Here is a 26,980-nt window from a genome sequence, read left to right on the forward strand (position 1 = left end):
CGCTTCTGTGACCTCACCTGCTTGCTAAATAGATAACTTAGGATGCAAAACCCTCCCCCACCCCTTCTACCAAGATCCAGCCTAGGCAAGACCAACATGTACAAAGTCACGAACTCACTGCCCCAGGGTATCTTAGGTGTCTAACTATGATTGGTCATTTTAAACCCTCTTAGGACAAAGAACTTTAAATTGATAGGTTCCCGACAAAACTAACGTCTGTGTGTCACAATATAATTGGCTACCATGAAATGCTGTAAATTGTAATTGGTTAACTAAATAATGACGTACTCTGACTTGCTAAAATCCATATATGCTCACTGCTACCTTTGTTCGGGGCCATTCTCTGCACTTTTCTCCTTAAGATCAGGTTTGGCCCCGCCATGAATAAAATCTTGCCTCGCTTCTATTCGGAGTCTGGTGGTTTTTTTCCAACAGCACCCTGTTTCAGTTCTTAGGCTGGTCTAATAATTAAATTGACAACAGGCAGAAAATAGGAGCAAAAACGAAAACAAAAACCAAAACAATTTAATTTTGTACATACAGGAGCCCATAGAAAAAGGAGACTCAAAGAAGTGCCCACAGCAGGCAGCTTTTGTACCTCCTAGACAGACAACACATTTGTAAAGAATCAAGAACAAAGGGTTTGGGCAAGGGGTCGAGGGGTCGCAAATTAGTGGTGAAGCAGCAAGGGTGGTTTCCACAGCCTTCTCGGCCCTGAATTCCCTCTGTCTGATGGTGAGGACGCCTCTCTTTCTCTTGGCACGGGGGGGGGGGGGGGGGGGGGGGGGGTACCATGCACAAGGGAGAAGGATTTCCCACTCTCAGGGGAACAAAGGAGGGTCAAAGCGTCCTCCTTGCCCTGGCTGCATCTTTAAGTCACTTTAATTCAAAATAATCAATAAGCCACCTGGCATATTCAGGGGTAGCATGCTCTACTTCCCTTCAAGATAAAGCCCATATCTTAGAGGACCTTGCTGCCATGGAAAAGAGTCTAGACGTGGTCCTCAGGACAGTGGAAAGCCATGGAAGGGTTTGGAGCACTCTGATGGGAATGATGAGGTTTGCATTTTAGAAGGAGCACCGTGGCACAGGATGGGAAGGGGAAGGACCAGGAAGCTACTTAGAGTAACAGAGGCAACCAATGATGGTTTCTGGCTCAGATGGTGGCAACAGGAAGGGAGACAGTCAAGTGATGTTTAAGAAGTGGGGTTGGCATCACTTCCTGATCAGTTAGTGGGTATGAAGAGGCTGAAGGGGACAAAAGTAATGCCCCCATTCTACAGGTGAAACAAGCTGTGTTTTGCTACCCTAGAGCAACTCCTAAACAGCACACTTGTGGCCAAAGGAACCCTCCACGTTATGCCTTCTTCCAACTCAAATGGCACCTGCTAGCTGCACGTGCACCGTGCCCACACTTCAGAAATGCCCCAAGACTCTTACGAAGGAGCCAGAGAGAATAAAGCTGCAGCATATAAAATGGCATCCCCGTGTGAGGATCAAGCCCCACAGCCACGTTTTTCTTCTGTCTGCTTTATGAGCAAAAGGAACCACACACCGGACTTCTTTGGGGGCTGAGTCATTCTGGAAGGACAGAATCTGTCTGAACCTTTTGATCTGAGAGGTGAAATCCCGACTGGGCAATTCTCCCATTGTTGGGCATTACAATTAGCAAATGACCCGGGGACGGTAAAGAGATGTTCGGATGTGATTTAATAAGAATGTGGTTGCAATAAGCCCTCAGAATATGTTTGCCATCAATTTGCTGTATACACAATATGCTACCAGTGCAATCTTTTGTGTATGCAGTTGACCTTTATCTCTGGCAATCTTGTCCTATAAAGAAGAGTGAAATCCTCCATTGCAAATCATTAGCACTCAGGAAATGGCTTTAATTTGCATGCTGACAAAGATATTAACTTGGGTGGTGGTGGGGGGGAATAACACAACACGTCCTTTTGTCTGAAAGGCAGTTCAAAATCTGTGTTGTGACTACAGTTGACTGAAGTTCAATTACTGTAATAAATGTATTCCAAATTTCATCTCAATTGTATTTGCATTTTAATGAATGATTCTCACCTTCTTGTCAATTTGGCAGCCAGGCTAGATTTATTAAGTTATTGTATAAACAGGGCATTCTAATGCGGGAATTTAAATGCAAAATATTTGCTCGGTGCTGCGTTTGAACTGGGGCCGCGTTATTAATTTGCCCGTACAGGTTGCCTGAAAATTCAAGAATTTAAGGATGGCATTTCAGATCCCTTCTTTCCATCAGGTGTGCTCTCTCCCCCTCTGAAATCAATACGTCTGGGTGGGCTGACAAAGCAAGGCATCAGCCAGCCAGACGAAGAGGGCTCTCCAAGTCTCCAGCCTCCACAAACTGAAGAGAAACTGATTTATTCGCTATTATTTGAAAACAGTAAAATTTGTTAAGTGAAAATTTCCCGTGTAGGCAATTCCAGTCTTCAAGAGCAGGACATCCCTGAAATCGGATTGCCAGGAGTGTTTGTTCATTTTAATGTCATTCTGCCTTTCCCGTTGAAGCACTCCTGGCTTTATAGCCTCATATTTCTTGCAGGCAGAGACAGAAAATGTGAGTGAAAACCAGCTGGATGCAGAGACGTAATACCATTAAAAGTTGGTTGTTTTTTTTTTTAAGTACATCTGGGCTGTTGGTTTTTAACAAAGTGATTTGCAGTGGTTAATCCTATGTCCGTCCCCCCCCCCCCAATGGAAAGGGTGAACGAGAATTCCCTTTGCTACCCACCCCCCAGCTCTCCAGAACTCCCACAGCTTTTTGCAAGGCCCCTGTGAAAAGATCTGGGGCTGCTTCTGACGCCATTCAGTCCTATTTCTCAGGTAGGGCCCTGGGGATGGAGGCAGATTCAGGTAATGGGAGACTCCCCACAAGCTGAATGCCCTCAAAGGGGGACCATGTCTGCTACTGATGTGCTTAAGGAACTTTCTGAGATGAAGTGATGACTAGCATGTGTCAAAGTTCTATTTCAAAACTGTAGCAACGGAAACGGGCTTCTTTTTTTTTTTTTTTTTTTTAATTTTTTTAATGTTTATTTATTACTGAGAGACAGAGAGAGACACAGAGCATGAGCAGGGGAGGGGTAGAGAGGGGAGACACAGAATCGGAAGCAGGCTCCAGGCTCTGAGCTGTCAGCACAGAGCCCGATGCGGGGCTCAAACTCACCAACTGTGAGATCATGACCTGAGCCTGAAGTTGGTTGCCTAACCAACTGAGCCACCCAGGCGCCCCGGAAACGGGCTTCTAACACAGCCAGTTCAAAGATCTCTTTTTGGAGAATGTTTTGTTTTATTTTGTTGGCTTGTTTTTAATAGGGGAAAGGGGACAGTTAGACTAACAATGCATCTTGAACTTCAATGTGTAAATGAATCACCTGCGGGTCCTATTAAAATGCAGATTCTCATTCAGGAGGTTTGAGTGGGGACCCAAGATTCTGCCTTTCTTTCTTTCTATCTTTCTTTCTTTTTTAAGTATATTTATTTATTTATTTTGAGAAAGAGAGAGAGAGAGAGAGAGAGAGAGAGAGCGGGCGGAGGAGCAGAGAGAGAGGGAGAGAGAGAGAATCCCAAGCAGGCTCCACGAGGTCAGTGCGTGGAACCTGATGTGGGACTTGAACTCACAAAACTGTGAGATCATGACCTGAGCTGAAATCAAGAGTCAGACGCTCAATCAACTAAGCCACCCCGGTGCCCCAGGTGATGCTGATGCTGCTGGTCCAAGGACCACCGCACTCGGAGTAGCAAGGAGCTACAAAGCATCACTCAAAAGGACGAACAGCTAAAGGTTAACAGACTTGTTACAAATCTGATGGGCCAGCTGTGTGGGTAAATCTAACACCAGAAAGGGCTCTTCAACTCATCAGAAGATATCAGAAATTTGCTCAAATGTTTTATCAAGTATGCTAGATACTTCTCAGAAGGGGCTGTTAATTACTTTATGATCTAAGGTCTGTTCCGGACCATCTTTTCTCAGGTCTGAGGCAATTTCCTTCTTAATACCATATTTTATCATATCGAAGAGGAGCATTTTTTTTTTCACATTTTAACATCTCTGAGCTGGAGGTGTAATGTACAATTATATCTTAATTTAATTGACCTGGGTTTGTCTTTGTGGTTCAAAAATAATAGTGCGTCTTATAATAGATAATGTATCGGTCAGCTATTTTCACCATAATGCTATGTAACGAGCTTCCCCAAACTCAGCAATTTTCAGTAAGTATTTCTTCCTTGTTCATGTGTCTGTAGGTTAACTGGGGTTTGGCCAATCTCGGCTGAGATTAGCTGAGTTCAGTTCTGTTCCCCATGCCTTTCTCATTCTTCTGGGTTCAGCAAAATAGTGGGTTTTGTTATTGTCATGGGCCCAACTGAACAAGCTTATTTCAAGCTTCTGTTCAAGTCATATCTGCTAACTTCCATAGGCCAAGGAAGTTACATGAAAGCCAAAAGCCAGGGGGCTGGGAAGTACACTCCACCCTTGAATACAGGGAACGGGGGAATGTGAGCACTGACTTTATCTACTACAGGTGGTATCTTGGATTGGGTAAAACATGGTCTAAAGGGGGAAAAGGTAAGCCACCAGTTTCCAGTCTGCAGGCCTAGAGGTGAACCCTACACAACATACAGCCTGGAGATATGCAAAGTCAAAGCTTTTTTTTTTTTTTTTTTTTTTAAGTTTATTTTATTTTTGAGAGATAGAGACAGCATGAGTGGGGGAGGGGCAGAGAGAGAGAGAGAGAAAGAGAGAGACACAGAATCCTAAGCAGGCTCCATGCTGCCAGCGCAGAACTCAACACGGGACTCAAACCCATGAAACCACGAGATCATGACCTGAGCCGAAACCAAGAGTCAGACACTTAACCAACTAAGCCACTGAATCAAAGCTTTAGAAGCTTCCAGTTGAATGTGATTCACCTTGCAGCATGCAGGTGGAGAGGGAGAAATTCTGGAACCAGCCCTCCTGGCTTCCGATACCTGCTCTGCCACCTTCCGGCTGTTATGGACCCTCATCATTTACTTACCCCTTTCCTTGTTTTCTCACCTGTAAATTACACTAACCTCTCAGGACGGTGAGCGAGTTGGCAATAATAATTATAGCTCTCACTCACGGAGTCCTGTGTGGTAGGCACCATAGTAAGCTCTTTAGGTCCACTATCTCATTTAATCCTGCCAAGAGCCCTCCGAGGCAAGAGCTAATATTTTCCCCATTTGAAAATGAAGAGGCTAAAGTTCAGAGAGGTTTAAAACCTGCCTGAGACAGAGGCAAAGATCCCATGCAGAGGCTGTTCCGTGCAAGCCTCACCATGTATTTACTGCTCCTCAAGTCTGAAGGGGCCTGGGAGAAACCTGGGCTTCCTGACTTCTGTCCCTTTGGTCTGAGCTAAGTCCTGCTGAGAACACTGTTCCCGAAGTGAGCAATCTCCATTCATGGGATCACACACAGACTCCCGTACAGAGAACACATGTCCCTTAAAAATAAAAACCCATCCCCATGCACTGGATAAGAATATGTCACACTGGGTAGAGGAAACTTTCCATTTTATAATCGGCTGCTTCCTCCGCTTGCCTGATGCAGTTAATTATTTTACTCCCCATCGTTCCTCTTGCGATGTTAGCCAGGGGAGTTTTACAGCATGGAAAGCAGTGAACAGGAGGCCCCGGGTGAGTGGATTTAAAGGCGAATACTGCTCTTCCCTGCAAATAGCTCCCTTCACACAAATAGCCTGGTAATCAGCAATAATGATGGAGAAAATGGAGGGAACATACAAGGGAATTAAATGGGAATTTGCTGAAATATTAAGCAGTTTTAAATGGGCCTCCACGGTACCATGGGAGTGCTTCGCAGCTCAATGAATGAACATCTTGTAGCCTGAAATTCCTAGAATAGACTGGTGTGTCTGACATGAGGGCCCAGACCCGCCCCACCCCCCACTCCCCACCAGCTCTGCTCATCTCTCACCCAGGTCTTTCCAGAAGATCTAGCAGCTGGGAGTCTGGCTGCCTTGGAAGAAAAGGGGTGGTAATTCCAACAGAAAACTTGATTCCTCAAATTGGCTAAGCTGGGGTTCCCTTTCCCCTTCTGTGAGTTATTCAGGCATTCATCACTATCGGCACTTAGGGTCTTGTTACAGAGATGGCTTTACACAGCGTGTCCTCCCTGTACAGATCCTTGAGAAAAATCGCTTCCTAGTTTCAGCACCAGGAATAAGTAGGCATCTCCTGAACAGCTTTTTAAAAATCGTACGGTCATTGGGAATCACATGAGGGATTGTATTTCCCTTTTTGCGTTAGCCACTAGGATGCTCAGGGCCAAATCGTGCACTAGATCATGTGGTGCAGGTTTGGCTTTTAAAAAAATTTTTTTAATGTTTATTTTTGACAGAAAGACAGACAGAGTGAGGGTGGGGGAGAGGGAGACACAGAGCCCAAAGCAGGCTCCAAGCTCTGAGCTGTCAGCACAGAGCCCGATGCAGGGCTTGAACTCGTGAACGGTGAGATCATGACCTGAGCCGAAGTCAGATGCTTAACCGACTGAACCATCCAGGCACCCCAGTGTGGTACAGGTTTTGACACCTGTCTTATCTGATTTTTTGCCTTCTTGCTTTTCCTGCCTTTATCCCTTTTTTTTGTTTTGTTTTGTTTTGAATTTTCTGCCTCTAATACTTTTTTGGAATAAGGGCATAAAGGAGTCAAACAAATCTCTCACCAACCTCTTAATTACAATAAAAAAATGCATAACTAAGACTCAGAGGTGAAGACTGTGAATCCTCCGAGGATGTGTTCACCTTTGCAATGCCAGTGCCCCGAACAGAACTTAACACGTTACAATCAGTGCCTGATGCAGAGTCTGATGCTTAACAGGTGTCCAGCCTAAGGCATGCCACATAATGTTCAAGCCCTTTTTCTTTACTGTGGCACGGACCATCAGTCTGCCACTTTTTATAAATTAAGAAGGACGTTGTTAACCCTCATGGACAAAGACAACACAGTGAGGCTGGCTGTCCCATGCGTGCTGGCCTAGATATCTGATCACACTATGTAACAGTTTGCTGGCACTGCCATAACAAAGCACCACCAGCCGGGTGGCTCAGCCACAGAGATGTGTTGTCTCACACTTCTGGAGCCTAGAAGTCCAAGATCAGTGTGTCAGCGGGGTTGGTTCCTTCTGAGGCCTGTGAGGGGGACTCTGTTCTATGCCTCCACCCAGCTACTCATGGTTTGCAAGCCGTGTTTGGTGCTCCTTCCTGTGGGAACATCACCCCGATCTCTGCCTTCATCTTCATATGGCTTCATATTCTCCCCATGTGCTTGCCTGTGTCCAAATTTCCCCCTTTTTAAAAAAATGTTTATTTATTTGAGAGAGAGAGAGAGAGAGAGCGTGCACATGCATGAGTAGGGGAGGGGCAGAGAAAGAGAGGGGGAGAGAGATAATCCCTAGCAGGCTCCACGATGTCAGCACAGAGCCCAACGCAGGGCTCGGTCCCATGAACCGTGAGATCACAACCTGAGCCGAAATCAAGAGTCAGATGCTTAACCGACTGAGCCCCCCAGGTGGCCCCAAATTTCCCCTTTTTATAAGGACAGCAGTCATCTTGGATGAGGGGCCCGCCCTACTCCAGCATGACCTCATCTTAACTAATTGCATCAGCAGTGACCTTATAAGGTCACTTTCTGAGATACTGGGAGTTAAGGCTTCAGCCTGCGAATTGTGGGAAGACACAACTCAATCCATAATACATACCTTTCAGGATCTAGTTGGTTACAGGTTCTTCAGGGGAAGACAGAGGCTTTTGTCCCATCACACTGAAATCAGAGCCCAAAGCCCACCAAAGTGGCCAGGTCTGTCCCCTGTCAGTGGGACCCCCTCCACTGTTGTGCACAGTAAACACACATGATGAGTCTTCTCCATGCCTGTCCCCACTCCCTGCCCCTAAAGACCATGGTGTGTCCTGGGACAGATAGCTTTCAGTGACAACCTTTCACTCCCTAAAGGAATCTAGAGGACACCAAGGGAGGTTTCATAGCTCAAGGGGCGCTGTGACACCTGCCAGTCAATGACAATCCTCTCAAGTCAGTCAAGGACCCAGTGGCCCACAGATTCTCTAAAGTTAATGAAAGTGATTTCCAGGGAAGGCAGGTGAGACTTTCTAACAGAAACATTCTGACATTCTGTAAAGCAGCACACTGGACCGCTGGACTCCACCCATTCAATCCACTGGGTTGAGACCCAGTGACAACAGCAGTACCTACAACACGGACCTATTGTGAGGATAAATCAATTAATTCATGCATCCAGAAGTGAGGGGGTTGGGAGGGTGCGGCTGAGTTCTACCACAGACGTGAAAGCACATCACTGCCTAGTTCAATACAAAGGCCTCTTATCTGCATGATTTATTACGTACTTAAGTCTTCCTGAAGTCCAATGGCAGAAAGGGGCCTCTACAGCTCTGTTACTGCACAAGAGGATGTTAGATTGAGTGATTAGCAATGAGCTTCTTAATTAAAATGGTAAAATCTACTGCCTCCTGGAGTAGCACCCAGGAACAAGGTTGTGGGGAGGCAACAGGTGCCCAGAGCAGCAGTTTCTTTCTTCCCCCCCTCCTTTCCTTCCTTCTCTCCTTCTTCCCCACCCCCCTTTCCTTCCTTCTCTCCTTCTTCCCCACCCCCCTTTCCTTCCTTCCTTTTTTTAGAGCAAGACCATTCTGCCATAAATCTTAAAGAGAACACCAATATCTAAAGCAAATACAGGGGCGCCTGGGTGGCTTAGTCAGTTAAGCGTCCGACTTCAGCTCAGGTCGTGATCTCAAGGTCCGTGAGTTCGAGCCCCACACTAGGCTCTGTGCTGCCAGCTCAGAGCCTGGAGCCTGCTTCGGAGCTTGTGTCTTCCTCTCTCTCTCTGCCCCTTCCACCCCCTCTCTCTCAAAAATAAATTAAAAAAAAAATTTTTTTTTAAATTTAAAGCAAATAAAATATACCAGTAGCACACATGGATGGTGCAATATCACATTTTATCCAATGAAAATTAAACTTTCTTAATCTAACTGGACTTGCCCAGGGCCTTTGCATATGCTATATTCCCTTTACCTGAAACACTCTTCCCCCAGAAACCGGCATGACACCTTCTCAGCAAAACCTTTCGTGGATCAAACCTCCCCACCCCTGGCAGTCACTCTCCTCATGCCCCCACTTTATGTTCCTCCACAGCACTTAGCATACTGCCTACAGTTTACTTCGTTGTGCTTGTCTGTCTCCACTCCCCCTGGAATATGAGCTTCATGAGGGCAGGAATTTTGTGGCTCTTTTGTTTGCTGCTGTTATCTCAGCACCTAGAATAGAGCCTGGCAGGCTCCCGGCAAAGCACTCGATGCATTTTTGTCGAATGGTTGATAATGATGCAGAGAGTTGGGTGTGAATGAATGCAATAAGGAATCTGACTCCATTTTTGACGTGTGACCCTTGACAGCTTTCAAGCGCCCCCCACTTCTTGCTCTTCTGTCCACGTCTGGGCAAGCTAATAAGAAAGTCCAGGTGCCGGAGAGAAGCTCAAGCCACAGACCAGGGACCGCTCACCCCAGCCCCACTCCCCGACCATGACAGAACCCTAAGCAGTCAACCTTCCATGATTTCAGACCTGTTTGGGAGCCTTTCCTGCTCTGCCCAGAAAGCCTCATCACATGAGTATTAAGTCGCTTCAACACAGTTTTGGTGCATCTGTGGGGTCAGTTTCAACCTCCGAACCAAATTTTGCGCGAGGGGTCTCTGAGAAGTAACACAACAGCGGTTGCTGTCACATGAGCCTCAGTCCCCAGGTCAGCTCTGCATTTGTTGTTTGTGCTACAGCAAGAAAACCGTCATTTGTGAAATTAAGGGGTTGCCAATGGTAACAGTTTTCTCTTCACTGGGTAATCTTGCAACCTGAGGACACTCTTTGATGAGTGGATTCAGAGAAGCTCGAAAGCAAAACAGAAGCACTCTGTTGTTTCAAACACGAATTCCACATCCTATCAACCAGCTCGCATTCCTACACTTAAAAATAAAAGCCAGGTGGGGCAGACATCTGGGTGGCTCAGTCGGTTAAGCATTCGGCTCAAGTCGGGACCTCACCGTTCGTGAGTTCGAAGCCCCGCATCGGGCTCTCTGTTGTCAGCACGGAGCCTGCTTTGGATCTCCTGTCCCCCTCTCTCTGCCCCTCCCCTGCTTCCTCACTCTCTCAAAAGTAAACAAACATTAAAAAGTATTTTTTTAAGTAAGTAAATAAATAAAAGCCTGGCAAAAGCACCTAGAACTGACAATTCAGGGCCAAATTTATCTGTAATGTGGTTTCACTTTGGGAAATTTTGTCTAAGAGGAAACTGAGAGATCATTTTGCTGTGGCAAGAATATGAACTGGGCCGATAATGCCTGATGCCTGCCTGCAATCGGCTGGCTGGGTTGGACATGTGACATGTAGTGTAGACACTCAGAAGAGTTGACAGGAGCTAAGAAGCAGGGTCTAAGTTCAGAAGAAGATCACTGATGACCTGACACTGACATATTTATAAGAAACTCAAATACCATTATTTCGTCTCAGCTGCCATTGAAGCTAAGACACATCACTTAAAACAGAGTGAAATAAAAACACTGTCAATTAAATTAAGACAATGCTTGCTTATCCTTTAGAATTTTTATTTCCTAAAAATAGGGTGTCCTAATTTTTAAAAGCTCTTCTTAACTGTCCTAGACAATTTTTTATAGATCGCTCTCTGTTTGCATAAAAGGGGAAACTATAAGAGAAAATACATTGTTTAAGGTTTTCATCAAACGTCTTCACATTTAGAGCCCAGCTCTTCTGAATCACATGGTTCCACTCCAAGTCAACCATTCTGGATGCAGCATTTCTTAAAAGGATGCTTTGCTATTGTCTCCAAGAGTCTCTTCCTAGCTGCTGACCCCCAGTCTGCGAATTTTGATATTGGCACTGTCTTGATTATAAGGAAATGTCGAAAGAAAAGAAAGAAAGAAAGAAAAGAAAGAAAGAAAGAAAGAAAGAAAGAAAGGAAGGAAGGAAGGAAAGAAAGAAAAAGAAAGAAAGGAGAAAAAGAAAGGAGAAAAAGAATGTTTCAGACCCCAGCTCATGATCCAGTGGTTTTGTGATCTAAAACATTCAGGGGGCTGTTGTACGATCAGGCTGTTAGGAGGAACAACCAAGTTTGAGTGTGTAGGTGATAACAAACACAATACAACTGCCATCTGGCTGGCAGTGACTGGAAGTCACACCCACAAACACGCTGAGATGTGAAAAGTTGTGCACTGCACAACTGGTCAATGCAAGAGAAATGGCAGGAAACGCTTGTATAAATGGAATTGATCTGGTGTATAACAAGATGTTTTGTGGGTTTTGTATTGTTATTAGCTTAGAAAACTGTTCATGAAAACTCAAACATTTGCAGATTCCTGAAGCATTTCTAGAAGTTCTATTTCTAGCAACTCCCAGATCGGGGCTCACTTCCGTCCAGACCCCAAGGCCCTGCACCACCTGTTCCCTGCCAGTGTTGCCAGCTTTAGCTCTGGCCACTCTCCCACATTCCTTCTGTGCTCCAGCTTTTTAAAGATTCTTGTACTTTCCTCAACGGGCCATCTTCAGACTCACCTGTCCTAGTCCGTTCCAGCTGCTATAAGAAACTACCATAGGCTACGTGGCTTGTAAACAACAGAAATTTATTTCCCACAGTGCTGGAGGCTGGAAGTCGGAGATCAAGTGCACACATGGTCAGGTTCTGGCGAGGATCCTCTTCTGGGTTGTAGGCTGCTGGCTTCTTGTATCCTCACAGGGTGGGCAGTAGAGAGAGGAAGCAAGCTTTCCCGTGACTCTAACAACGATACTAAGAATCCCTTTCATGAGGGCTCCTCCCTTATGACCTCATTTAATCCTAATTACCTCCCCCAAACCCTACCTTCTGATACTATCATGCTGGGGGTGGGGGGTAGGATTTCAACACGTAAATTTGAAGGGGACACAAATATTTAGTCCCTAACACACCTCTTTACATTTACAACTGCTATTCCATCCACTCGTATGCCATTTCCCATGTTTCCTACTGGTAAATTCCTACTTATCCCAAATGTCACTTCCTCCAGGAAGCCTTCTTAGATTTCTCTAGGTTCCTGTAGCTCTTTGCACTGGAGTGTTCAGAGTGTATGTTTCCGGGTGTGCTTCCTCTATGATACTATGAACTCTCTGGGGGCAGATGCCTTGTCTTATTGCTTTCTGTAACTTCAGTCTCCTCACAGGTGTCTAGACTAGCAGGTTTTCAGGCAATGCCCACCAGAGAAATAAATGAATGAAAAGTTATCACTGTGAGACGCAATTTGAAAAATACTGGAAAAGCCCCACCTCCTGCCTCCCAGCATTTTCCCAATGCACAATACAAGAGTCCACTGCTGAAAAGAAAATGCCCTCAGTAATACCTTAACTCTTCCTAGAAAAGGAACAAGGATTAATTGGTCATATCAGAATCTAACCATGAGAGCTTGCTGAGAATATTCCCATCCAAAACTGAGAGCAAGGGAAAGACAGGAGAGGGAAAGAGGTACTCAGAAAAAAGGAAAGGAGATGTCACTTCATCCAGAAGATGTCTCCAACTACCCCCTGGTCTGAATTCGGTGCCCTCTTCCTACAAAGCTCAGAGTCCTTCCCACCGCCATCTTTCTGCGTCATCACTGACCTTCCATGTACTCTTAGAGACCCAGGGTCCTGTTCATCACTGTGTCCCCAATGGTCAGCACAATCCCTAGTACATATTGGTTGTTCAACAGGGATCTTAAGAATAAAACTGAATCTCAGAACCAATATTCATGCCTGGGGAAACATGGCGGTGGTTCAACATGGTGCCTGACAACTTCCCAGAGAGTCAGACAGGGGGACAGACCGAGAGATGTGTCCACTCCTTCTCCAGCACAGTGCTGCCGAGTTCCAACCCCAAGGTGACAAATGGCAAAGTCGGGGAGTTGTGTGGACCATCAGGCGCAGAACATCTTGGCCAGTATCAAGACGTCTGATTAGAAACCAGTGGCTGAGTCAGCAAGAAAAGAATCGTGAAGTCTCAACTTATGTCATCTAACACAACAAGCTCCCGTAGACCTTATTCACTCCACTTCTGCAGCCATAGGAAAATGTGAAGCAAGGGTGAGCACTTAGGCAAATCTGAGAGAAGGCAGCCTTGGCCAAGGGGCCTGGGCCTTACAGTACTGATCTGCTACTGATTATCATGGATAAGCCCCTTTCCATGCATGAAGGTATCCGATCCTGTAGGGTGCAGATTATTATGCCCATTTCATAGCACCTAACAGAGTACCTGGCACATAGTAGGTGCTCGATAAATATTTGTTGAATTGTGGAGTGAGGAAGGAACTGAGACCAGAGAGGTTAAATATTCAAGGTCAGGTCCATCTGACCCCGGAGTGCCAAATGCAACAAGGTTCCTGCCCTGCAGGTAGGAGAGTGCCCTTCAGAGATGCTTAGTCCCAGGACAATACAGCATCATCTTAAGGGTCGGTTCAACTCTGCTGATGTCTCTCCCTCCCTCTTCCTCCCACCCCCCACCTCCAGCATGTTGATTCGGTCGGTGAAGACAGGCCGCGGCTACTTTAGCATGTTGCAGGAGGAGAGTGCCTTGAAAAAGAAGCAACAGTACCTTCAGAAACTGAAAGAGGAAGAAAGACATAAATTCCAGCCAGCCAAAAAGATCTCAGAAGTCCACTATGGTGATATTCTTTTGACGTAAGTAGACGGCGGTAGCTACAGTGTCCACAGTCCGGGGAAGGGCCACGCAGAGTGAACACCACCTGGTTGGGCTGAGGGATGGCAGCCGTCTCAGACTGGAAGCCCCATCTTGGGGTGTGGCGTCTGACCGTTTCTTTTAGTCCGCTCCAACCTACCTGTCAGCCTCACCTTCTGGGACCCAATGGAGCATCTTCTACTACAGATATCTGTCCTGGCGTCTGATGCCAAGAGCTATACAAGAACTCTTGCTGGTCCCCAAATATGCTTCTTTCCCTCTCTTTACCAGGCTTGCCCTTACCTCTAGGCCCTTCCCCATGCTGTTCCTTGGGCCTTAAATACCCTTCCCTACATCTTCTTCCAACTGAAGTCCTACTTATCATTAAAGCCCAGCTTAAATGCTACCCTTTCCTGATACTTCCTGGATTTCAGCCCAACCCCCTCCAGATCTCATTTGGACTCAGGGTTCCTGTAAGGTGTTTGTGTGCTGGTTCACCTTAACCCACGTCAATATCTCTATTCTAGGCCTTCAGCTGTATCCCCAAATCCTAGCTCAGTGTCTACCCAAAACAGGTGCACAAGAAATGTTTGTTGGTTTGTTGAATACAGTAGCCCCCTCCTTCCATAAAAAAAGGTCTTTCTCTGGTTGGAAGAGGACCATCAACAGACTGGCCCATTATGAAATGTCCATTCACATTGATAATAGCAACAGTGATGATGACAGTGACAACCACAACAATAATTATGAGTGTCCACTATGTGCTTTATACATATCTTCTCATCTAAATTTCAAAACATTCCTTACATAGGTGCTATTATTACCCCCTTTTTACAGATTAGGACAAAAATTTAGAAGTGCTCACCTAGTTCCCCTGTGACTAAGGTCATAAGTTAGAAAGCATCCTTGAGTCCCAATTTTTGAGTGACACCAAAATTCCTAGGCTGCGCCATTCTGCATGGACACACTCCTGGGATACATAGCTTGTGCAGACTGAATGAGGCACAAATCAGGATAGAAAGGAGGTGCTGAGGCAGGCAGAAAGGAAATATGTGGTAGAAACGGACTGCCCCCGGAGCCATTGTCCTATTAGAGCAGTAGTGGTCTCAACCTTGGCTACACATTAGAATTGCCTGGGCAGTTTTTAAAATACCAATGCCCAGGGAAAAACAGCAGAGTAGGAGGACCCTAAGGTCACCACATCTCAAGGATGCAGTGAGAGAGCACAAAATAGCAATGCCCAGGGTGCTTCCCATACCAATTATGTCAGAATCTCTGGGGGTTTTACCTGGACAAAGTATTTTTTAAAGTTACCCAAAATGGGGGTGCTGGGTGGCTCAGCTGGTTGAACACCTGGCTTTAGCTCAGGTCATGATCTCACAGCTTGTGAGTTCAAGCCCCATGTTGGGCTCTGTGCTGACGGCTCAGAGCCTGGAACCTGCTTCGGATTCTGTGTCTCCCTCTCTCTCGGCCCCTCCCCTGCTCGTGCTCTGTCTGTCTCTTTCTCTCTCAAAAATAAATGAACATTTAAAGTTCCCCAAGATGATTCCAACGTGGAGCCGAGGTTGAGAGCCACTGTGCTAGGGCTTCAGGGACCCAAATTGCCAGGTTGCAGGCTAAAGAGCAAATGGAATCCACAGCAGATACCCCCTCTCCTCTGCAACATGTCCCAAATTATGTTCTTTGCAGTGTTAACTCAGAGAAGTACCAATATGTGCTTCTCAAAAACAAGGGTCCTATCAGTGAAATCCTACAATGTGTGACTTTTCTGCATCTGGCTTGTTTCACTTCCCAGAATGCTAATGGTCGGGGATCTCCTTAAAGCTCAAGGTTCCAGGTGATAGATACAAACCCCGAGTGCAGGACTATGAGAGGCTGGTACATTTGTAGATACTCTTTCCTGAAAGTGCAGCCCTTGGGAATCCCAGCTTATTGTAAGAAGGGCCTTTTCTTTGACGCCTCATTTGTGCAGACCCTGGGCTATGGTTTCTCTCCTCCTTGCCCTGTGTGCTTTTTTTTTAAATTAAATTAAATTTTTTATTTTATTTATTTTACTTTACTTTACTTTATTTTAGAGAGGGAAAAAGAGAGTGAGCAGGGGAGAGAGAATCTTAGGCAGGTTCCACACTGGGCACGGAGCCCCACAGAGGGCTCCACCCCAAGACCCTGGGATCATAAACCTGAACTGTAATCAAGAGTCCTATGCTCAACCGACTGAGCCACCCAGGCATCCCCTTGCGTGCTATTTTAGAAGGAAAAGTTAACCTTTTCTAAATTGGTAAATGTCGTTAACACCAAGTTAGCACCCATGCTTGCTTATATCTCTGGCTTTCATTTTGGCTCAAAGATTCCCACTTGGTGTCAGCTCTTTGCTTTTTTTTCTTTTTTTTTTTTGCTATTTTGTCCAATGTTCTTGATTATTTTTACCCTAAGGGTCGATCCAAATAAGCTAGCCTGCCATTTGTGCATTCATTTAGTAACTCACTTATCCATTCTAAGATGAGATAAAATATTTATGATTTATCATCCCCATGCCATGCCTTTTAAGGAGTGGGCATCCCAAAGAGAAGTCTTTTTAAGGGGAGCAGGGAGTATTTAAGGGAGTATGTAGATACAGAGAAAGAGCAGAAGTGCTTCACCTAAGAGGCAGAATGGACCTTTTAGGGGACAGAAAAGAGAAAAGGCAGCCACCACTAGGAGAGAACAGAGATGTCTATAAATTTTTTTTATGTTTATTTTTTGGAAAGAGACACAGAGCATGAACAGGGAGGGGCAGAGAGAGAGGAGACACAGATGCGAAGCAGGTTCCAGGCTCTGAGCTGTCAGCACAGAGCCCAAAGCAGGGCTCGAATCCATGTGAGATCACTACCTGAGCTGAAGTTGGACACTTAACCAACTGTGCCACCCAGGACCCTCGAGAACAGAGACATCTAATGGAGATTTTCATGAGGTTCTGCCTCATAGTGTGAGACGTAAATCCATCTCTCTGTTTCCCTCCAAGATCTTCAGTGAGGAATCAATGGCCCTTTAGTGCAAGATATTCTTGGACCTTCATCTTGGCCAATTGGAAAGTAAGTTTGGTGGTGAGAAGGCTACTTTGATCCAGGCCCCTTCTCACTGCACAACCAATCATTATATATTGAAGACCTACTACGTGCAGGGCCTCTGGGGGCATTGAGATATGAAAAGGATTAAGGGACAGTCCCTACCACATTTGGTAGGAGCACAACAAAGCACCATGAGGATGCACACCAAAGTGCCCGTGAGGGAAAAACACTCCTGCCATGTTTCCCCTTTACTGTGATGCCATGACCACACTCACAACACTTCTGACACCAGATGTGTGGGGTTTCTTCCCACACCAAGCAATTCTCCGTGACACCAGCTGGGTATCCTACCATCCAACCCAATTCTGACGCTATCTACCAGGAGGTAGCATCAGATCCCCCAGGTTAAGGGCTCGGTCCCACAAGACTGTCCCCACATCGCAAGCCCCATGCTGTCACCTGTACTTCTGACTGGCTATAAATCAGGGTTCCCATGACCCCCCTCCTCGGGTGTGATCACTTCATAGAGTGGCTCACAGAACTCAGAGAAACACTGACTTACATTTACCAATTACTTATATAATAAAGGATGCAGGTGAACGGCCAGACGGAGAGGTAAATAAATAAAGAGGGTGAGGTCTGGAAGTGTCCCAAATCAAGAGCTTCTGTCCCCCTGGAGTTGAGGAGTGCCACCTTCCTGTAATGCGGATGTACTCACCAAGCCAGAACTTTTGGGATTTTTATGGCGGCTTCACTACGTAGTCATGATCTATCATTAACTCAATCGCCAGCCCCTCTCCCCTTTCCTGCAGGATGGGGAGTGCGGCTGAAAGTTCCAGGCTTCCAAAGGCGATGGCCTGGTCTTTCTGGCGACCAGCCCTCATCCTGAAACTATCCAAGAGCCCACCAAGAGTTGCCTCATTAGAACAAAAGACATTCCGACCACGCAGGAAATTCCAAAGGATTTAGAAGTTCTGTGTCAAGAACCAAAGTCTAAGACCAAATATTAGAACAAAAGATCTTCCTAGTGCTACTGCCACTTAGGAAATGACAAGGATTTTAGGAGCTCTGTCCCAGAAGCCAGGGGCAGAGACCAGTATATACGGCTTCTATTGTCTCACAATGTCCATCCCCTCCTGATTAGGGGGTGAAAAGAGAGACTGTATAGAATCCCCGGAAGTATGATTCATGAGCAGGATTTTTAATGCTGAATAGAAAGAGACATGGTTAGACACAGCAGTATCAGCTCACCAGAACTGCCGGTGGCCAGCATTTCTGATTAGGAAGGCCAGGGCTGAAAAAGGAAGGTGTTGATGGTGTCATCTTTTGACAAAGTCAGCAACATTATCTTCAGAGTGAAAAAAAAAAAAAAAGCAAGCAAGTCATGGCCTGAGCCACCCGCATCCAGCCACCCACCGGGCTACCAATGAAGGATCCTCACGGGACAGGGGCACATGATAGACAGAAGGTTACTCAACCAGTAAGGGGGTTCTTACTCTTTCCACGAGGGTTCCAAGAGCTTAGTGCAAAGTCTACCTTCCCTGAGCCTGATGGTGCTTAGAGTCTGGTACTCCCAGTGATACTAGCCAGCTGGCAGGCTTTCCCTGACAGACAGAGAAGGAATGAACTCATGGCTTTTTTTTTTTTGAACAAGCTGCACTCAGATGAATGGGCACAGGAACAGGCACTGGGGAAGGGGGAGAGGAGTCTTTTAAAGATTCTCCTGCAGCTATTTAAATAGTTCTGTTGCCACGTCTCCCTTGTTTGGATGGGGTTTTAATCCATGGTCATAGAACACAATTGTCTCTTCTCCCATCCATGTTTCAGTGTGTGAGACATGGTTTATTTAGAGTTTAATAAGTTTAAATATGCATGAGATCATCCTTCTCACAGACATCGGTCTCGCTGTGTCTTATCTGGTGGATTCTATGAGCTGCACAAGTCTGGCTATTAAAATAAAACTGGAGGCCATGACTGCAGTGTAGCCATCAAATGCAGGTGGGGAAGCAGGGGTTATAAAATAGCACTGGGATTCTCCATACCAGTACAGGGTAGTGGTTAACAGCACAGGACTCCCCCATACGACTATTTAACTTTGGGTAAGTCACCGTACCTCTCTGAGCCTCCTTCACCCTTACGAATGGTACCAAACTCCCAGGCTGGTTATTCAGGACTGAAGGAAACTGCTTAGAACAGAGCCTGGTAAAGGAGACTCCCTCAGTAACTGCTAGCTATTATTATGCAATAAGGTGACTTTGATCTCTGTGGGCCTCAATTACCTAAAATCCTCAGATTTATGGCTAAAAATCTTAATTTCCAGGCAGGCTAGAAAGCATCTCTCATCTAAGAGCCAGGTGCTACAAATATAATTCCAATCACAGGAGTATCAAAAAGACAAATGTTCGTTTAAAATACTTTTTTAACGAGGTATTTGATCTTGTGCATTATAAAAGCAGGAGAGATTATTCCCCCCTCCCCTCCCTGGATCCAAGACCATAGGATCAGTTCTTTCAGACAAAAGTTTTAAGTCTGACAAAGTCGGCAAAGGGAAAAAGGAAATCAAGCACGTCCCGAAAGATTTCTGCCTGCTAGCAGTCTTTCCCACTGCACTCAATGACCTCGTTTTTCAGTTGCAAATTCAGCTGAAAAGGTGAAAAAAACAACGGGTAGAATTTGTCTTGTTATTGTGGTTGAGAGGCGACAGAAAACCAGAGATTAAGGACTGTAACAGTTGGGTTAATTTCTATGTAATCTAAACCACTGGGGGACATGACTGAGCCAGTAAAACTGGGCAAGCCGATGTATTTGTGGTTTCCTCAGCTCTAGGGCTGAATCAAGAGCTCATGGAAGTGGAAATTAGGGGACCTGGATTCCGGTCCTATTTTTTTAGTTAACTCTGTGACCCCAGGATTATCCTCGAATTCTCAGGAGTAAGTAAATTCCTAACGTATGTCCCCACTCCACCTCCTCTGCCCCCTTCCGCCTCATTCCCCCACCCACCACACACACTAAACCAGAGGGATTTTTTCAAGACATAAATTGCTCTCAGCTCAAAACCCTCGGATGGCTGCCATTCCTCACAGGATAAAGATCAAAGTCTGGGCAGGGGGCTACAAGACTCTGGATGGGCCAGTCCTGTCTTTCTCCCTCAGCCCCAGCCACTCATACTCCCCTGCCTTCCCCCTCATGATATGCCCCCCAGAGGAGGGCTTTCCCCCATCCCATTCACCTACCTAATTCCCATTCAACCTTCTGATTGTTTACTTTTGTTCCAGTTACTGCTGCTGTGAACAACCATTCCCAAACTTAACTCAAGACAACAGGGGTGCCTGGATGGCTCAGTGGGTTAAGCCTCGGACTCTTGATTTCAGCTCAGGTCTTGATCTCATGGTCTGTGAGTCTGAGCCTCATGTCGGGCTTGTGCTGACGCTCAGAGCCTGCTCAGGATTCTTTCTCTCCCTCTCTGCCCTTCCCTGCTTGCACACTCTTTCTCTCTTCCTCTGTCTCTCTCTTTCAAAATAAGTAAAAACATTTTAAAAACTTAAAAAAAGAAAAGAACTCAAGACAACAAACACTTATTTTGCTGACAAATCTGCTGCTTGATCTGGGCAAGTGGGGGAAGGACTATCTCTACCATGACTAACCGCGGCAGCTTGAAGGGTCCATTTCCAACATGGTGCATCCACATGGGCCACAACTTAGAGCTGGCTGTCAGCTGTGCTCAGCCGGGGTTGAGACCCAGCAGCCATGGCTCCTCTCCCTATGAATCTCTTCATAGGCTGTCAGCTTCCTCACAGTGTGGCCACGGCTGGGTGCTAACAGTGAGCATCCTGAGACATGAGAAGGAAAAGCTGCGGTTCCTAGAGCCTGAACCCAGAAATGGCATCACACCCATTTCTTTTTGACATGTTCTGTTAGCTCAACCACTCACAAAACCAAGATTCCAGGGGAAGGATACGTACGGCCATCTTTGCCTTGGAAGAGAGTCAAAGAACTTGGGGTATGTGGTTCTAAATGGCCACAACTTCCTCCAACGAGTATTCCCTGGCTCCGTTTCAGCCCAACTCCCTATTTTGTGCTGTCAAAGAACCATTTACTCTTCCTACTCAGCCTTATCACAACTGCGTGTTTGGTCAAGCCCATTTCTGTCCCTAGACTCTAAGCTTCAGAGAGGAGAGGCTGGTCTGTCTCATTCATTGCTGTGTCCACAAGCCTCCAGCAAAGAGATGTTCAATAAATCCGGGTAGAAATGAATAAACCAGGGAACCCATCAATGATTCAATCAATGGAGGGACTTAGACTGAGGCTCAGAAACTGAAAGGCCCTAAGGGAACTTGCACGTCCTGGGAAGCAATAAGGCAGACAAGGAACAAGAAGCAGGCAACCCACTGAGAAGCCCACACTGAGGGTAAAGCAGGCAGCAACCTTGATCTTGGGTGCCACCTGACTCTTGCCAGCCAGAACAGGGACCCAGAGTGGCAACAACCTGCAAGTTTTCAGAGCCAAAACGTTTCCATTTTAATGTGAAATTTCCCAATGTTAAAACACAATTGTCAGACACACACACACGCGCGCACACACACACACAGGCTTGTTAAAATGTGTCTATTGGCTAGATTTGGTCACAGGCAAAAAGAAATAAAAACCTATGACTCAGCCTTGCTAGAAAAAAAAAAGTATTTTACATAAATGAAATAATTTGCTCTATGATGGTGGAGAAAAAAAATCTAATATGGTATTAAATGTAATTTAATGTTTCCTTTTGTTTTTTTTCAACGTTTTTTTTTTTTTTTTTTTTTTTTTTTGGGACAGAGAGAGACAGAGCATGAATGGGGGAGGGGCAGAGAGAGGGAGACACAGAATCGGAAACAGGCTCCAGGCTCCGAGCCATCAGCCCAGAGCCCGATGCGGGGCTCGAACTCACGGACCGTGAGATCGTGACCTGGCTGAAGTCGGACGCTCGACCGACTGCGCCACCCAGGCGCCCCTTAATGTTTCCTTTTGAAAGAGCCTTTTTCAGGTAAATGTCCAGTGGTTTCAAAGATGAACTGCCTGTCTGGGCTATTTCTCCCTTCTCTAAGCAAGCCCCCTCCTCCCCTATCCCCAGATGGTGTTTGGCTTGGGAGGAAGTTTCCATATTCTCTGTGGGGGCAGAGCATGAGGCTCTGGTTTCCCATAGCAGCCAGCCTGGTGGCCGCAGAGTTATGCCTGGTTGTGGCTCATCTTTAGGGGCACACTTGTGCCCACTTCTAAAGTTTGAGATCCCCCACACTTCATGGCTGCTTCAACCAACCAATTAGTCAGCAGTCTGTAGAGCTGGATGAAGCCTCTTTAAGGAAAGGACCAGAAACAGGAAACACTAACTCCAGGCAGTTCCTTGGCTGTGTCTCATGCCTTCATTTCCACTTCTCATCATCCCCATGGCCAGGCTGAAGTCACCTTCCTCTCTCAGGCTGGAATTATGCAATACCCCTAACTGGTCTCCTTGCCTCTGGCCTTGCCCTCCACCCGCCCCCCTCCACAGATCATTCTCAAAATAGCAGCCAGAAGGATCCTTTCTGAACACAAGTCAGACACATCTTCTCTTGGCTCAAAATCCTTTACTCTCCTTCTCATTTAGAGAAAAGGCCCAAGTCCCCTGCAAGACTAGCTGCAAGGCCCCTATTCTCTCCCCCCCTCCTCCCCTTCCCCTCCCTGCCGGCTCTGAAACACAATCCCACCGCAGGACATTTGTACCTGCTGTTTCTTCTGTCTAAAATGTGCTGCCCCAAGACATCATTGAATGGCTCACTCCCTTGTGCTCTGCAGATATCAAATGTCAAACCGTCCCTCATCGCCCTATTTAAAAATTTAATTCCCAGCCCTTCTGAACCCTCTTCTCTGTTTTTTATTCCCCACAGCACGTCTCACTATTTAGCCCCGCAGGGGAGGGAGGGTTAGCAAGCTCTAGCCCAGGGGCCACATCCAGCCCTAAGGCAGGTTTTATAGATAAAGTTTTATTGGAACACTGCCATCTGCATATTGTTTACATATGTCAATGGCTGCTTTCATTCTACTAAGTAGTTGTGACACAGACCACATGTCTGACAAAGTCATAAATATTTGGCCCTATTTAAGAAAACATGTCCCAGGGCGCCTGGGCGGCTCAGTCGGTGAAGCGTCCAACTTCGGCTCAGGTCATGATCTCATGGTTCGTGGGTTCGAGTCCCGTATCGGGCTCTGTGCCGTCGGCTCAGAGCCTGGAGCCTGCTTCGGATTTTTTTTAAAAAAAGAAGAAAACATGTCCCACCCCTGATCTATATTAATATACCGTACATTTCCCTACTTATCTTGTTTATTCTCTTTGCTCCTCCACCAGAATATGCGCTCCACAAGAGCAGGGGTTTTCCTATGATGTGTTCATGGGCTGCTTCTAGAGGCCTCATCTCTCGAGCCGGCCCATAGTAGGTGCCCGATCATATCTGCCAAATAACCGCTGGCAAGAGAAGGAGGTGTTTAAAACGGCTGCTCACGGCTCACTCTGTTTCTCTTTCCGCTTCTCCTTCAGCACATACGACCAAGCCAAGGTTAGGAAGATGGGCGCTGGAGTCGTACTTCGCCCATTCACCCCCGTGCACAGCTGCATCATCTCGTCCTCGCTACCCGAGGCTCACGTGTAAGTAGTCCCTCCTCTGGCTCATCTGCCTTGCTAGCTTTTCAGTTCAAGCCAACGGCTCAAAGAGCCAACAACGCATCGCATCGGAGGCTGCTGAGCTCGTCCTTTGTCCTCCTGAAAGGGACATAGAGCCTGGAGCCAGCGACGCTATCTGACGCGAAGAAATAACAGAAAGCAGACGTGTTGCTTTAGAGCTAAGTGGCAAATCCGCTGGGAATGAGCCATTCCATTCCTCACCGAGCCAGACGCTCTAATGTCAAATAGTTTGCAAAGCCTGATAAAATCTGTCTGTAGCTCTCAATGAGCACGTGCAACAACATCTCAGCCCGGGCTCAGGGGACGCGTTTCCCCCAAAACTCAAGGAGCTATTTCCCAGAGAAGCACCTGTTGTCTCCTGGCCCGAGGCATGAACTCATCATTGCGTGGTATAACAGGGGCTCATCAACCCTCCAAAGAACACCGTGGCTTCCTAAAACCTCGGCATCTTCTTCCCCTTGTGTCAATTCCAAAGAATTACAAACCCATGTTTTTCTCTTTTGCTAGTTAGCACTTTTCAACCGGAAGATTTGGGGCACAAAGATAGAAGCTTTTGATTCCAGGGCAGGGTTTCTCGACCTTGGCACTACTGACCTTTGAGGACGAATAATTCTTTGTAGTGAAGGACTGACCTGTGTATCGCAAGGCGTTTGGCAGCATCCCTAGCCTCTACCCACTGGATACCAGTAGGGCCCCACCCTGGAGTTGTGACAACCAAAAATGTCTCCAGGCGTTAACAAATGTCCCCTGGGGGCAAAATCATGTCTACCCTCTTCACCACTCCCCCACATTAAGACCCACTGCTTCAGGGCAATGAAAATGGTGCAATGGATTGCAGACTCCTCTGTCTGCTTATCTGTCAAATATTTATTAAGTCCCTACCGCGTGCATAGTGATCACGGCATTACCAACTGCTCTGCAGGCAGATCTCACTCAGTTCTCTCAGCGGCCCTATTGTGCAGGTGTATTACTATCCCCTCTCTGCAGATGACAAAGCAGCTGAGAGGTGTGCTCCTCTGCCCAAGGTCACAGAGCTCAGCATGTCACTGGGCTGGACTTTTAAGCCACGTCTGTCTGACTTCACAGCCCAAACACACATAACCATGCACTACACAGAAAGTGTATCTCAAAGCCTTGCCTTTGGGGAGCTCATGATATGTTTGGAGAGCCAGGTCTCGTACCCGAAGAATAAAACAACGCAAGAGAGAAATCATACCATGAGATGGCAGGAAAAAAATAAAATCATTAATAAGAGCACTTAGTTTATGGGTGGAAGATGCCACCATCACCACCCACCACCACCACCATCATCACCATCACCATCATCATCACCATCACTATCATCATCACCATCACCACCATCATCACCACTATCATCACCATCACCATCATCACCACCACCACCACCATCACCACCACCACCATCATCATCATCTCTCCCCAATATTCCAGCTTTTGATGAGCCCACTCTCAACTTTCCTCCAACTTCCCTTTGATTGATATTATGATTGGATTCTTGATAGACTTATTTGTTCAAGCACATTCCAACTGGAAACCTAAACTTGTGTTCTTAAAACATCTCCTTGCAGGAATAGGCTTTGTAATTTCTCATCACATCCCTTGGAAACGTGCTTCTGCCCATCTGTCCCATGGACAAACCTTCTGAAACAGAATGGTGTAGATCAGTGGTTCTAAAGATTTCATTTGCATGTGAATCCTCTGGGGATGGAGGTGCGGGTGATGTCTGGAAAATACCTATTTCTGGGGGCTCAGTCGGTTAAGCGTCTGACTCTTGATTTCAGCTCAGGTCATCATCTCACGGTTTTTGAGCTCAAGCCCTACATTGGGCTCTGTGCCGATAGTGTGGAAACTACTTGGGGATTCTCTCTGTCTTTGCTCTCCCTCTCTCAAATAAGTAAACTTAAAAAAAAAATTTTTTAAAGAAAATGGATATTTCTGGGCCCCACCCTCAATTCATTTGGTCTGAACAAACTGAGGCTTATATCAACCTTGGAAGTAACTGGAGAGTTTCTTAATCATCTCCTTTCAATGCCAGATAAGGAAACTGAAGCCCAGAGGGGCAGAACCTGCCAAAATTCTTACAACAGGAATTCTGACCTCCTCACTCCTAAATCAGATCTTTATACCAAGTTCGTTAGGCCAGGATGATGAATATTACTATCATCACAGTACTTACTGTCGGTTTCTATTAAACTCTTTACCAGGGATCAGCAGACTTTGTCCTAAAGGGACAGACACTAACATTTTAGACTTTTCAGATCAGACGGTCTCTCTCTCAACGACTTAACTTTGCCATTGCAGCTTTCATGCAAAGCTGTGGCTGTGTTCCAATAAAGTTTTATTTGCAAAGAGACAGTAGCCCTACTGGCCACAGTTTGCTAATGCTGTCCTCTTCTTCTCCTTGGCTGTTAAAAGGCTCTGGCTGCATTTGATGACTGTATCAGTAATTTATGGCTGTATTACTGAACACCTCAAAATGGAGTTGCTTAAAACAGTAACCATTTTTTCGTTGCTCACAGTCTACAAGTCAGTTGGGTGGTTCTGCTGGTCCAGGTTGGTTTGGTTGATCCTGGCCAGGTTTGTGCATGCGTGTGCCCAGATGAAGGGTGAGCAGGAGGGCAGCCATCTAGGGTGGCCTCACGCGCAGGTCTATGGTTGACTAGTTGCCAAGGTGACAAGAGTGACTGGGCCACATGTCTCTCATCATGCAGCAGGCTAGCCCAGGCAGTCGGGACGGGTTCCAAAAACAGGAGCCTGAGCACCAAAGTCTCTTGAGGCTTAGGCTCAGAATGGATACAATGACACATCCACAACATTCTATTGGCCATAGCATCAAGGATACAAGGACTGGGGGAAAGATTCCACCTCTTGATGGGGAAGATGCAAAGTCACGCCGGAAAGTGTGTAGATGCAGAGAGGGGCTTTTTTGTAATCAGTGTACCCAACGGCATCAGGGCACGGCGTGCCTGATCAGTTCTCAAATCCTCAGTTGTCACATCAGCCAATGTGGATCAGAGCCGGCTGAGTCCCTTCCACCCAAAGTAGCTGATCCCAAAGCTGGCTGAATATTCTGAATTGGCTGTATGGGGATCAATTCAATCATGTCAAGGGAGACTTGATCTTTACGTATAAAAAGGTGCGGGGAATGGTCTCTAGGAATGAGAAAGAGCTCCTCCTTTCCTCTCTGGGATGATGGGCTGCCCCTCACAGCCTTCTGTAAGCAACTGTTCAGCAAGGGCAGTGCCTGTCACCTGTCCAGGTTTGTCCTTGGCAGTCAGCATGGGGTGCTTGAAATGGCTTTGTAGACATATTCTGATTTCTCTTAGGAAAAGCACCAAACGTTGTTCTCTTCTCAGGCACGTTTTCGCCCACTCGTATTCTGGGTGGTGGAACTGTTTCGACAGAGTGGGCTATCTGAGTGTGCTCATCTGGAG

The 26,980-nt window shown here is 46.4% G+C and overlaps 1 protein-coding gene across 2 annotated transcripts in view; it reads left to right on the forward strand.

Annotated features, from left to right (window-relative positions):
* The window catches only part of CCDC60 (coiled-coil domain containing 60), a 163,658-nt gene that overhangs the window by 95,695 nt on the left and 40,983 nt on the right, over positions 1 to 26,980 (forward strand). For both annotated transcript variants that reach the window (XM_042962526.1, XM_042962527.1), the window contains 2 exons: positions 13,619 to 13,789; positions 23,382 to 23,489. In XM_042962526.1, the coding sequence (XP_042818460.1) occupies positions 13,619 to 13,789; positions 23,382 to 23,489 (279 nt within the window). The remainder of the gene's footprint in view (positions 1 to 13,618; positions 13,790 to 23,381; positions 23,490 to 26,980) is intronic.

Source organism: Panthera tigris, chromosome D3 (genome assembly GCF_018350195.1).
Source record: "Panthera tigris isolate Pti1 chromosome D3, P.tigris_Pti1_mat1.1, whole genome shotgun sequence".
Lineage (NCBI taxonomy): Eukaryota > Metazoa > Chordata > Mammalia > Carnivora > Felidae > Panthera > Panthera tigris.